Below are 12,374 nucleotides of genomic sequence, written 5' to 3'. Positions count from 1 at the left end.
TAAAGGAGATAATCTGAAGTGCTTGGCCTGGTGCATGGCTCATGGCATGGATTAAGTATACATTAGTTATTATTTGCATTATTATACTTGTTATTAGGCACTGACTCTCAAATCTTAGTCCATGCATTGGCTGTGTCAAAATCCTCCACAGACATAAACAAAAGCTTTCCAGAGATTCTAATTCAGCGGGCTGTAATGCAGTCTCATTATATTTGTTAAAATAAATCTATCAAATCTTTGTCTAGGATTTACTTTTATTAATTGATTTGCATTCAAGTGATTAGGATGATTACAATAATTATCCAGTGAACTCTTAGAATTTTACTAAGATTCCTCTCTTTGGGTATGCTTGGAAAATCTGTCCCTAAATCAATATTGCAAAGTATATACAAAATATTCACCACAGCACCTTTACAATTAAATATTCATTCCATTTTTATTATTATAGCTTAGCCTAGAGAATTAAGTAAACATGTGTTACTTCACTCCTACACACCGTTTAAACGCAGCTAACAGGCTTTCTGAATAAACCAGCCCGCCCCCGGCGGTATCAGGAGTTAGGTTCCGCATATGCTTTCGCCAGGCTGCAGCCGCCTGAGGGGACTCGCCCGGGGCCCCGCCCTCAGAGCTCACACCCGCCTTGCGCTCGCGCCCCAGGGGCCGCCCCCCGACACTCCAGTGCGACTCTGCGTGCACAGGCCAGAGGCTCAGAACCAGCGCCGGGCTGCCCTGCTCGGCCTCCTGGGCGCAGCGGCGTTTGCCCGTGCACGTGCCCTCGCATCGCGCGCTCCGGGGCCGGGCTCCGGGCGGTTCTCGCCGCTGCAGTTCCACCGGGACTTCCGCGCTTCGGCGGCCTGTCTGACGAGCCGCCGCGCCCAGAGAGGTTCAGGTTGGAGCGACACTTCCCAGAGGGCAGCGGTCACGCCAGATCTTTGGCTTCCATTCCGTTTTCGCGCGCTTCTCCCACTTTGCAAGGTGAGTTGAGCTCATTTGTGGATGTGTTAGCACAGGATGCGGGAATCCTGTGAAGCGAGTCAATTCGGAGCCCGACGTGAACCAGGTGGGGTGGCGGCAGAAGCGCTCACAGGGTGGAGGCCCATAGTAAGGACGCCAGTCCTCAGGGGACTCTCGGGCATGAACGGCAGAGGACGGTGTGTGTCTGTGGGGACAGACGGGCAGCGTGTGGCGGGGTGTGTGTGAGAGACGCGAGTGAGTGGTGGGATGCGCCTCCGTGCCGTGGGTGTGGCTGCGAGGCTGTGACAGGTGCGTGGCTGTGCTGGGGTGACGGGGATTTGGTTGCATGTCCTTTACCTGTGCAGGTGTGATGGCTGTGGCTCTGTGGCGTCACTGTCTGGTGGCTCTGGGCTGCCTGGCGCTTCCTCCTCTTCTCTCCTCACAGCCACTTGGCTGCAAGAGGGAAGTAGGACATTGAGCCCTAAAGGAAGATTTCCAGCCAGGGGGCACCGAGGTTAGTTTGGGAAAGCCTGGGGAGTTCTCTACTTGGGAGCTCTGAGGGGCAGCTACTGTCTCAGAGCCTCGGGGTTCCCAGAGCTCGGACCCCAGGAACGTGCTGTAAACCTATACCCGTAGTCCAGGCTCTGTCGTCTTTTCCATCTGTTTATGTGTATGAGCAGGGCGGGTGTGGACCTGGAGAGTGTCGTGTAAGAGAGTCATTCTGTGCCCCAAGAACAGCCTGGTGCCTGGTGACTTCCTCCTCAGTCCTGCCATCCCCCAAAGAAGAACCTTGGGGAGGGGAAAGAATTGTTTTCATGCAAAAATCAACATTGAGGATAGTTGTTTCTTTCTTTCATAAATTCACTGATTTTAAATTATTGATATAAGAAAAATTTAACAAAACTTTGCAATAATATCTGATTTTTAGTTGTCTTCCCAAAAAGATTTCCAAATACTGATTGAAATACAAGAAAATAAGGAATCGTTTTATTTACCCACATGCCTTTTGTTGCTGCTTCAGGGCACTGAGAGTCTTACTGATGTTCTCACTTTATGAGACGCTTGATCACATCAGCTTCTTTGCGCAGGTTGTGATTCACAAATGTCTCTTTGTTTCTGCTGCATTTCGGCGGGAGGGAAATTTCCTCCTCCTCTTTTCTAGAAACTCTTGATATATGAATTAAAAATGCATTCTCAAGCAAAAGATCTAATTTTGCCCATTATTTTTGTGAGCATTATCAGAGCAGGGCTGATAAGCACAATTTTACTCTAGGAAGGAGAATCGTTTCTTTTATAATACCCAATTAGGGGACATGCAATGTTCTTCAATAAAAATAGCTAACATATTTATATTTATATGGGATTACAACATATTACTAAGTTTTAATGTAGATCATATTTCTCCAACATATTCATGCTAAGTAAGTGATCTTCGTACTCTTGCCTTTACTGATGAAAAACCCAAGACACTAAAATGTCATGAACTCTAAGAGCAGTTACATTTAGAAAATCTGAGAACAGAATCTATGTCTTAAGTTTCAACTGGATACCATTCCCCGGTTATGAGTGTGTACTTTACACTGGGACCAGTATCATCCTGATTAATAATCCTGTACATGCCATCACACAGCAGAACCAAATTAATTAACCTGTTCCCTGTTAGATTTTTGTGTTTCTAGTTTTTGGCTGTCAAAAACTCTGTATTGAAGATACTCGTACATGCATTTCTTTATCTCAATATTTTCTTAAGAAATGTCTAGAACTAGAATTTGGGGTAAAATAATCAGATTTTTAGTAAATGCTTATCATATGCCAGACCATGCCATCTTAGTATTTGGGGTGATAAAAAGACTCAAATGACACTGTTGATACTCTTATGTTCCTTCTGGTAGGTAAAGTAAACCCTGAATAGGAATAGATGCATTGAAGGCCACTAGGGAGATTCAGATAATGTGACTTGGTGTTTGATAAGGCAGTGATGTCATTCTGACTGCAGCCACCACTGTCGGGTTGCGATCAAACTATGATGACCTATGAGAGCACCATGATGGTAAGGAATTTATGTTGTAAATTTTTACCTTACTTTTTCAGTTGAGATATATACATGATCATAAAATTCCCCCCCCTTTTTTTTTTTGGTGAGGTAGTTTGGCCCTGTGCTAACACCTGTGGCTAATCTTCCTCTTTTTGCTTGAGGAAGAGTGGCCCCGAGCTAACATCTGTGCCCGTCTTCCTCTGTTGTGTATGTGGGGTGCCACCACAGCATGGCATGATGAGTGGTGTAGGTCCATGCCTGGGACCCAAACCTGTGAACCCGGGCCACCAAAGCAAAATGTGCTGAACTTGACCACTACGCCACTGGGCCAGCCCCAAATTCACCTTGTAAAAGTGTACTCAAAAGAAAACTTTTTACTATATTCACAAGGTTGTACAAATCAGTACCACTATCTAATTCCAAAATATTTGATCACCTTAGTAAGAAACCCTGTCCTTGTCAGCTGTCACTTCCTATCCCTCGTCCTCCCATACTCTGGAAACCACTAACACGTCGTCTGTCTCCATGGATTTGCTGAGTCTTGAAATTCAGTCTACATGGAATCATGCAGTATGTGTCCTTTTATGTCTAGCTCCTTTCACTTAGCCTGAGGTTTTCAAAGTTCGTCCATGTGGTAGATAAGCACATCATTCTTTTACTTTATTTTGGAAAGTATACACGGCACTACATTTGCTATTTTAACCACTTTTCAGTGTACAGTTCTGTGACAGTAAGTACATTCACACTGTTGTACAACCATCAGCACCACCCACTTCCAGGACTTTTTCATCTTCGACTGAAACTCTGTCCCATTAAACACTAACTCCCCATTCCCCTCTCCTCCCAGTCCTGGCAACCACTGTTCTCCTTTCTGTGTCTATGAATTTGACTTCTCTAGGACCCTCATAGTAGAGCAATCGTGCAAAATTTATACTTTCGTGACTAGCTCATTTTACTTAGTGCAGTGTCCTCAAGGTCATCCATGAGGAGTCGGTATCAAAATAGCCTTATTTTTCTGGCTGCGTAATATTCCCTTATATCCATAAATGGCATTTTCTTCATCCATCTGTTGATGGACATTTGTATTGCTTCCACTTTTTGGCTGTGACAAATGTGAACATTTGTGTACTAGTTTTTGTGTGAATGCATATTTCCATTCTCTTCAGTATATACCTAAGGGCAGAAGTGCTGGGTCACATGGTAACTCCTACTTTACATTTTTTATTCTGATGATGATGGTTGCTGAGTGAGACTGATGGGATAAGATAATTGAGCAGCTTTCTGGAGGACGTGGCTAACAGGATGGGAACGGGTTCCATGAAGAGAACTTGCAAAAGGATGTAGCCCCGAGACCAGCAACAATACATATTAGCTATACTCAGGGACTTCAGCCATCTGTCTAGACAGTAATCCAGCAATGAGCATGCCTAGAAACCTGAGAGGAGATTGTGTCACTGGTAACTGAAGGAAACAAAAACCATTTAATAAAACAACCCAAATTTAGTACATTTCCCCAAGACCAACTAAACTCTGTTTAGAAGAATGAACTTTCCACATTTTGGAAAACAGCTTCCACTTAACACACAACAAATCTTCACATGCATAGATATTTTAACAAATGAACATTCAATCAGCAAGTTAAGATATACTCAACAAACAAAATCCCCCATCAGGGGCAAAAGATAAGCACTGTCAACATGTAAATGTAAAACTTTCTAGATTTTTTCTGTCTATTGAAGTCTGATGATTTTTCAGTCGTTTGATATTGAGATACACATATGTTCTTCAAATGGTATCATATTGTACCTATAGTTTTATAACCTGATTTTTCTACTGACAGTGTTTCCGGAATGCTTTCCATGTTCACGATATTTTTCCTGACTTCACGTTTATTACGTGGATATGTTGTAATGTGTTTAATCACAGTCAGTTTTTCTGGAATTGGAATACTGAATATTTCCTGACCAGTTCTATGTCTTTTCTAACCTCTTCAACCTCACCTGACCCCAAGGCCATGAGGTTAGGTGTGCCTGGATGGCGTGGCTCCTTTTCAGTCCTGGAAGGTGTGAATGGAGGGAGGAGGACCTGTTCAGGGCTGGGCTGAGCAGCCTAGTCTCAGGTGCAGAGCAGCTTCCCCAAAGTGGAGGTCTGTCCAGAAAACTGTCTGCTGAAGTGTTTGGGTTTCCTGGGCATTAGGGGAAGAGTTTGGGTTTATCTACAGTCCTTCTAATTTTTTCATATTGTTATGTTTGTACAGTTAGAGGTATTATGCAAAATGGAATGGAGGAGCCAAATGTTACTTCCTCTCATGGTAACCCTAAATTATGCTTGCTCTCATGGTCTCTTTTTCCTTTCCCAGCTCTGGATTCTCTTTGTTCTTTCCCAGTAGAGGAATCCCAAGGAGGACTGATCCGTTTTGGCAGGTGCACAACCATGGTATGTGTAAGTTAGTGTTTCCTTCTCATTGAAATAGTGGGACGTAAATGTTTTCATTAATTGTTCTGAAGCTTCCTACCCAAAAGAACCCCATGTTATTATGTGCTTCCCAGTTCCTCCCATTCCAGTGAACTGAACAATGGTTCCAAATAACCTAGTCCTCCTTATGTGGCCGAGTCTCTTCTAGCCAGTGTTTATGTATTCACTGACCAGATTATTCTCTCCTATATGTTCAACTTAGTAATATTAAGAGCTATAATGGAGGAATGAAGAAATTAAGTCCTGTCAAGAAATGATTTGAGCTTCCCGTGTCAGGACTGTAGTTGCATGAGAGATGGAGATCCCATTTGGCCAAGCAGGGAAAGACTCTGACATTCTCACAGACGTGAGTTTTCTAGATACACGTGATAAAGCCCAGCAATGAACGATCTCTGGAGGCTGAGATCCAATGCTCTGTGAGGTTTTTGGAATTGAATAGCAATATGATTTAAGACTTGAAAATATATGGATCATGGTCCTTGGTAAGGGATTCCTGAATGATAAATATGACTATTTTATTGCTGACTAGGATGCGATGAATTTTAATGACTTTGATATAATTCTGGATCATCCTACATTAGTATCCTCTAACTCATGAACCACAGAAGTACTAAGTCGGATTGCTAGTGGCCATAAGAGAGAGTAAAATCATGTCTTAAATTAACAGAGAGCAAGAGCAGAAAAGACCTTAGATATGTTGTCCAACTTAATGTATAAAATCATAATCATCTAAACATGATTAATTCTATTATACCATAAGTTAGAGTGCTATGCAGCCATTCAAAATATTTTTCAAAATAATGAAACTACATATGATAGAATTTAACAAAGAATTTGAGTATTTAAGATATTCTTTAGTTTCTTTTTAAATGCTGTTTTTCTATCTGTTATGACAAACTCTAAGTTTCAATTGGAGAATTTTATCCTTTTACATTTAATATAATTATTGACAGTTAGATTTAGGTCATCCATTTTACTATATGTTTTCTTTTTTTCCGTTTGGCTTTTGTTCCCCTTTCTCTTTTTTTCTTCTTTGGGGTTAATAATATTTATTTAAAATTCCATTTTAACTTGCTTTTTCTATATGTGCCTATTTTTAGTGGTCAGTGTCTGTATTTAAATATATATATATGTATATATATATGTATTTATATATATATATAATTATTTTATTGGATCATATTGGCTTTCAACCTTGTATACATTTCAAGTGTCTATCATTATATTTCGGTTTCTCTTTAGACTGCATTGTGTTCATCACCAATAATTCAGTTTTTATCCATCACCATACATATGTGGCTTTACCATTTCATCCTCCCTCATCCCTTTTTCCTCTGGTAACCACTAATCTATTCTCATTTATGTGTTTGCTTATATTCCACATAGGAGTGAAATCATACAGTATTTCTTTCTCTGTCTGACTTATTTTGCTCAAGATCCATCCATGTTGTCTCACATGGGAGGAGTTTGTCTGTTTTTATGGGTGATTAGTATTCCATTGTATATATATACAACACCTTCTTATCCATTTGTCTCTTGATGGGCACCTAGGTTGCTTCCACATCTTGCCTATTGTGAATAATGCTGTGGTGAGCATACGGGTGCATATATCTTTTTGAATTAGTGATTTCATGTTCTTTTGATAAATACCCAGTAGCAGAATGGCTGGATCATACAGTATTTCCGTTTTTAAGTTTTTGAGAAATTTGCATACTGTTTTCCATAGTGGTCACACCGGTTTGCATTCCCACCACCAGTTTATGAGCATTCCCTTTACTCCACATCCTCTCCAACGTTTGTTATTTTTTGTCTTGGTAATTATAGCCATTTGACTGGTCTGAGGTGATATCTCATTGTCGTTTTGATTTGCATTTCCCTGATGATTAGTGATGTCGAACATCTTTTCGTGTGCCTGTTGGCCATCTGGATATCGTCTTTGAAAAATGTCTGTTCGTATCCTCTGCCCATTTTTTTATTGGATTATTCTTTTTTCTTGTTAATGAGTTGTATGAGCTCTTTATATATTTTGGAAAGTAACGCCTTGTCAGATGTATGATTTGCAAATGTTTTCTTCCCATTGGTAGGTTGTCTTTTCGTTTTGCTGATGGTTTCCTTTGCATTGCAGAAGCTCTTTAGTCTGATGTAATCCCATTTCTTTATTTTGTCTTTTGATTCCCTTGCCTGTAGAGACATGGTATTCAGAAAGATACTACTAAGACCTACATCAAATCTGTACTGCCTATATGTTCTTCTAAGAGTTTTATGGTTTCAGGTCTTACGTTCAAGTCTTTAATCAATTTAGAGTTAATTTTTGTGTATCATGTGAGACAATGGTCTACATTCATTCTTTTGCATGTGGCTGTCCAATTTTCCCAACACTATTAATTGAAGAGATTTTCCTTTCTTCATTGTGTGTTCTTGCCTTCTTTGTTGAAGATTAGCTGTCCCTTGATGTGTGGTTTTACTTCTGGGCTTTCAATTCTGTTCCATTGATCTGTATATCCGGGTTTTTTATGCCAGTACCATGCTGTTTTGACTACTACAGCTTTGTAGTATATTTTGAGTTCAGGGAGCATGATACATCCAAATATTGTTTCTTTTTTCCCCCCTCAGAATTGCTTTGGCTATTCAGTGTCATTTGTTTTTCCATATAAATTTTAAGATTCTTTTTTCTCTTTTCATGAAGAATGTCATTGGTATTCCATTCGGGTTTGCATTAAGTCTGTAGGTTGATCTGTAGATCAATCTGTAGATTGATTTAGGTAATATGGACATTTTAACTGTGTTTATTCTTCCAATGCGTGGGAATGGAATATCTTTCCATTTCTTTGTCTTCTTTGAGTTATTTCATTAATGTCATAGTTTTTGGAGTATATGGCATTCACCTCCTTGGTTAAATTTATTCCAAGTATTTTATTCTTTTTTGTTGCAGTTGTAAATGGGATTATAGTCTTGACTTCTCTTTCTGGTGGTCCATTACTAGTGTATAGGAATGCAACTGATTTTGTGTGTGTGAGGAAGACTGGCCTTGAGATAACGTATTTTGCCAATCTTCCTCTTTTATTTTCTCCCCAAAGCCCCAGTACATAGTTGTATATCCTAGTTGTAAATAGTTCTAGTTCTTCTATTTGGGATGCCACCACAGCATGGCCTGATGAGCGGTGTGTAGGTCCACGCCCAGGATCCCAACTGGCAAACTGCAGGCCCCCGTTATGGAGTGAAACGCAAATGATTTTTGAATGTTGATTTTGTACTCTGCAGCTTTACTGTATTCATTGATTATTTCTAATAGTTTTTTGTTGGATTCTTTACAGTTTTCTGTATATAGAATCATGTCAACCACAAATAGTGACAGTTTTAATTCTTCCTTTCCTTTTTGGATACCTATTATTTCTTTTTCTTGCCTTACTTGTTTGGCTAAAATTCCCAGTACTATGTTGAAGAAGAGTGGCAAGAGTGGGCACCCTTGTCTTGTTCCTGTTCTCAGAGGAATGGCTTTCACTTTTTGACCATTGTGTGTGATGTTGGCGGTGGGTTGGTCATATATGGCCTTTGTAATGTTGAGGTACTTTCCCTCTATACCCATTTTATTGAGAGTTTTTATCATAAATGGATATTGGAAAAGAAATTGAACTGAATCCTCTAAAAAGTAATGTAAACTTCAGATCAATAAGAAAGTTTATGAAATCTATAAAAATCTTTTTCATTCTCATATTTCAATAGTGAAGAAAGAATAAAGTGGAAAACAGTATCATTTGCAATCTCAATAGAAACATCAGACACTTGGGAATCATATTTATGTGGACCCTAACTAAATTTATAAAGAGATTTAATTCATTCAACAAATATTCATTGAACCATTAGTCTTCTGGGTACTGCAGTAAATAAGATAAACAAATGGGAGAAAATGTTTTGTTTTGTACTTGTAGTCAGAAATACAAAATGTAGGCAGGGTATGAATTTTCTGGTCCAAGGTGCTGGGAAGAATATATGAATGGAGCTTGGAGCACCATGGACAGTACAGACAGTCGTGCTAGCATGTTTAGTTGGCAATAATTATTCTGATGCAGAGATCTGGAAGAGTAGGAACCAGAGATAAATCTAAAACCTAATTTGCAGCTATGAAGGTTACAGGAACAGATTCTGTCTCCAAAAAATATGTGGTTCTCCCACTTTTTTCCCCAATGAGTTGAGGTTACTCACTAAAAGACTTCATGATACTATTATTCATTTTCTGACCATTTTTTACATTTTTTTGTGTTACAAGTATAATATTTGATTCCATTATTGAAATAATGTACAATGTGTAATTGAAAAAGTAAATGATTAGACATTATATATGAATGGAGTTATAGCTGAAGCCTTGTTTATTTCTTTCCATCCAAGCAGGACCAACAGAACATCAAAGAGGTATTAAAATATGAAAAAATGTTGCTATGTGATGGAAAACAGCACCTTACAAAAAGCCTGAGAGAAAAGTGCTTTAGGATAAAAGTAAGTGCCCCTGTTCAAATTACAAATAAATATTGGGGCCCTTCCAAAGGCCTGAGGAGTCACAGGCACCTCTATGGAATGAATAGATAATGCTCAGTATTCTTCTAAACTTCATAATCTAGTACAGATATGTGTGTGCATACATGCATACATACACAAACAAAACAGTGGGGTTTGGGGCCGGCCCTGGGGCCAAGTGGTTAAGTTTCTGCTCCCGCTTCGGCAGCCCAGGGTTTCCCCAGTTCAGATCCTGGGCACAGACATGGCACCGCTTGTCAGGCCACGCTGAGGCAGCATCCCACATAGCACAACCAGAGGCACTCACAACTAGAATATACAATTATGTACTGGGGAGGCTTTGGGGAGAAGAAGAAAAAAGATTGGCAACAGATGTTAGCTCAGGTGCCAATCTTTGAAAAAAAACAGTAGGGTTTATGATTTTGAGGCTTCACTGGAAAGGTGGTATTTCAGCAGATACCTGAAAGGAGTCAATGGTTGAGACATACAGGTATCTGGTGGAGAGCAGAACAGGCAGGGAGAACAGCAAGGACAGAGCTCCTGAAGCAGAAGCTGCCTAGTGGGCTCCAGCAACATCAACAAGGGGGAAAGCTAATGAGAAACAAGGTCAGAGTTAACAGGAGGAAGCAGGCTGTGGGGCTTTTAAAAGACTTTGGGTTTTACTCTGAACGAGATGTGGATCCACTGGAGAGTTTTGACCATGAGAGAGACATGGTCTGACTTACATTTTAAAGGGATAGCTCTGATTGTTGTGTTGAAAATTAAGTGATAGCAGGAAGACTATTTGAAAGACTAATTTCAGTAATCATTCGAAGATGGTGATGGCTTGGCAAAGAGAGGTAGTAGTGGAAGCAGTGAGAAGTGTGTGGATTCTGAACATGTAGTGAGGGTAAAGCCAACAGGATTTACTGTCACCCCTATTAGAACACAAGATCCCTAAAGACTTCTGTGTGTTGTTTATGGCTGCATCACTTAGCACAGTCCTGACAGAAGTCAGCCTCCAATATGTATTTATTAAAAGTACAAATGAATGACTAGACAGTGCTGCTCCAACCATAAGGTGATTCCTCCTAAGACCAAAGGCAAGAATCCCCTCTCCAACATCCCAGATTAATGAACATCTATCTAGGTTTTCCTTAAATTATTAAAAGGAGAGCTCATTATTGTCAGAAGCCCCTTACTCTATTGTTTAGCACCCTGAACTAAATATGTTAATACCCGATTGAATGTAAAGTGTTCTTCCACCTGTGCCCTGACCAGCTTGTCACCTGTCTGGTCTCTAGAAAGTTGAGCTGCTGGGCCTGGGCCTAATGGGTGTCTGCCATACACAAGGCACTAGACTGGGTGCTTTAACTCATGAGACAGAGTTTATTGTTCCATTTATAAACAAAGAAATTGAGGCCCAGGAGGAAGTTTAGTCATTGCCCAAGGTCACACAGCTGGTAAATTGGTAAAATTAGGATTTGAAACCAAGTCTAAGTTTAAAACTTGGGTATAGAAGCATTTCTACAAATATAATTTTATTTCCTTAATTTATAGTGTCTATATGTATTTTATAGGTTATATATAGATATTATCTAACATTTTACTTAATTCCCTAGAAAACTTTGTGGAAATTATTGTAGTCTTCATTTTGTAGTTGGGAGAATGGCTCAAGGATTTCCCCAGTCAGGAAGTGACAGGGCTAGAACCTGAACTCTAACTCTGATAAAAGGTGAGAAATCTCAGATTCTAGGCAGATAATAGAACGTAGGTCATGTGATTTGTTGTCACTCATTTTGATGCTGGCTCAGTGAGCTGAGGAGTCGAAAGAAACATTTCTTGGACTCTCAAGGTCTGGCAGTAGTGCTCTTTTATTCAGGAAGTAGCATGGAGTAGCATGGGGACAGGACCTATGGGCAGTGAAGAGCTGCAAACATGGGTTGAGGGTAGGGCTAAATTTATAAGGCATAAGTATGTGAGTTGCTTCTTTACAAGACAAAGGAAAAATTAGGTAAAAAAAGTATCAGTGCAGGTGGAGTCTGGTTATCAGGTGGTCTTATAACTTTGGGTAAGAATCAGATTGAATGAGGTCAGGATGTCCCATGCTTCTGTGAGGATGATATAGATTGGTATGTAGGCCAGGAAGCCTTGGGCTTTTCTCCCTGAGGCATCCTTGATCCTCATCAGTTTTATCTGCTCACTCACACCACCTATTGTCAACAGAAGCTAGCATTCAGCCTTGAGCTACAATACATACTAGATTGAATTCATGCAAATTTCTCTTCCAACTTTGTAAATGTTCATTCAAATCATGGATGTTTAGAAGACTAAAAGAAAATGTATCAAAATGATAACAATGGTTGTTTCTGGTTTTCTTTGTTATAGCTGTTTTATAGAGGATTAGAATTGGCCACCC

At 40.0% G+C, this 12,374-nt stretch overlaps 1 protein-coding gene across 1 annotated transcript in view; it reads left to right on the top strand.

Annotated features, from left to right (window-relative positions):
- The window catches only part of LOC123283882 (centromere-associated protein E-like), a 37,366-nt gene that overhangs the window by 2,183 nt on the left and 22,809 nt on the right, over positions 1-12,374 (top strand). The window contains exons 2-4 of the mRNA XM_070503563.1: positions 510-975; positions 5,349-5,425; positions 9,851-9,958. Coding sequence (XP_070359664.1) covers positions 510-975; positions 5,349-5,425; positions 9,851-9,958 — 651 coding nt within the window. The remainder of the gene's footprint in view (positions 1-509; positions 976-5,348; positions 5,426-9,850; positions 9,959-12,374) is intronic.

Source organism: Equus asinus, unplaced genomic scaffold, assembly GCF_041296235.1.
Source record: "Equus asinus isolate D_3611 breed Donkey unplaced genomic scaffold, EquAss-T2T_v2 contig_3, whole genome shotgun sequence".
NCBI classification, from domain to species: domain Eukaryota; kingdom Metazoa; phylum Chordata; class Mammalia; order Perissodactyla; family Equidae; genus Equus; species Equus asinus.
Note: the sequence above shows the minus strand (reverse complement) of the source record. Positions and strands in the feature narration are given on the sequence as shown.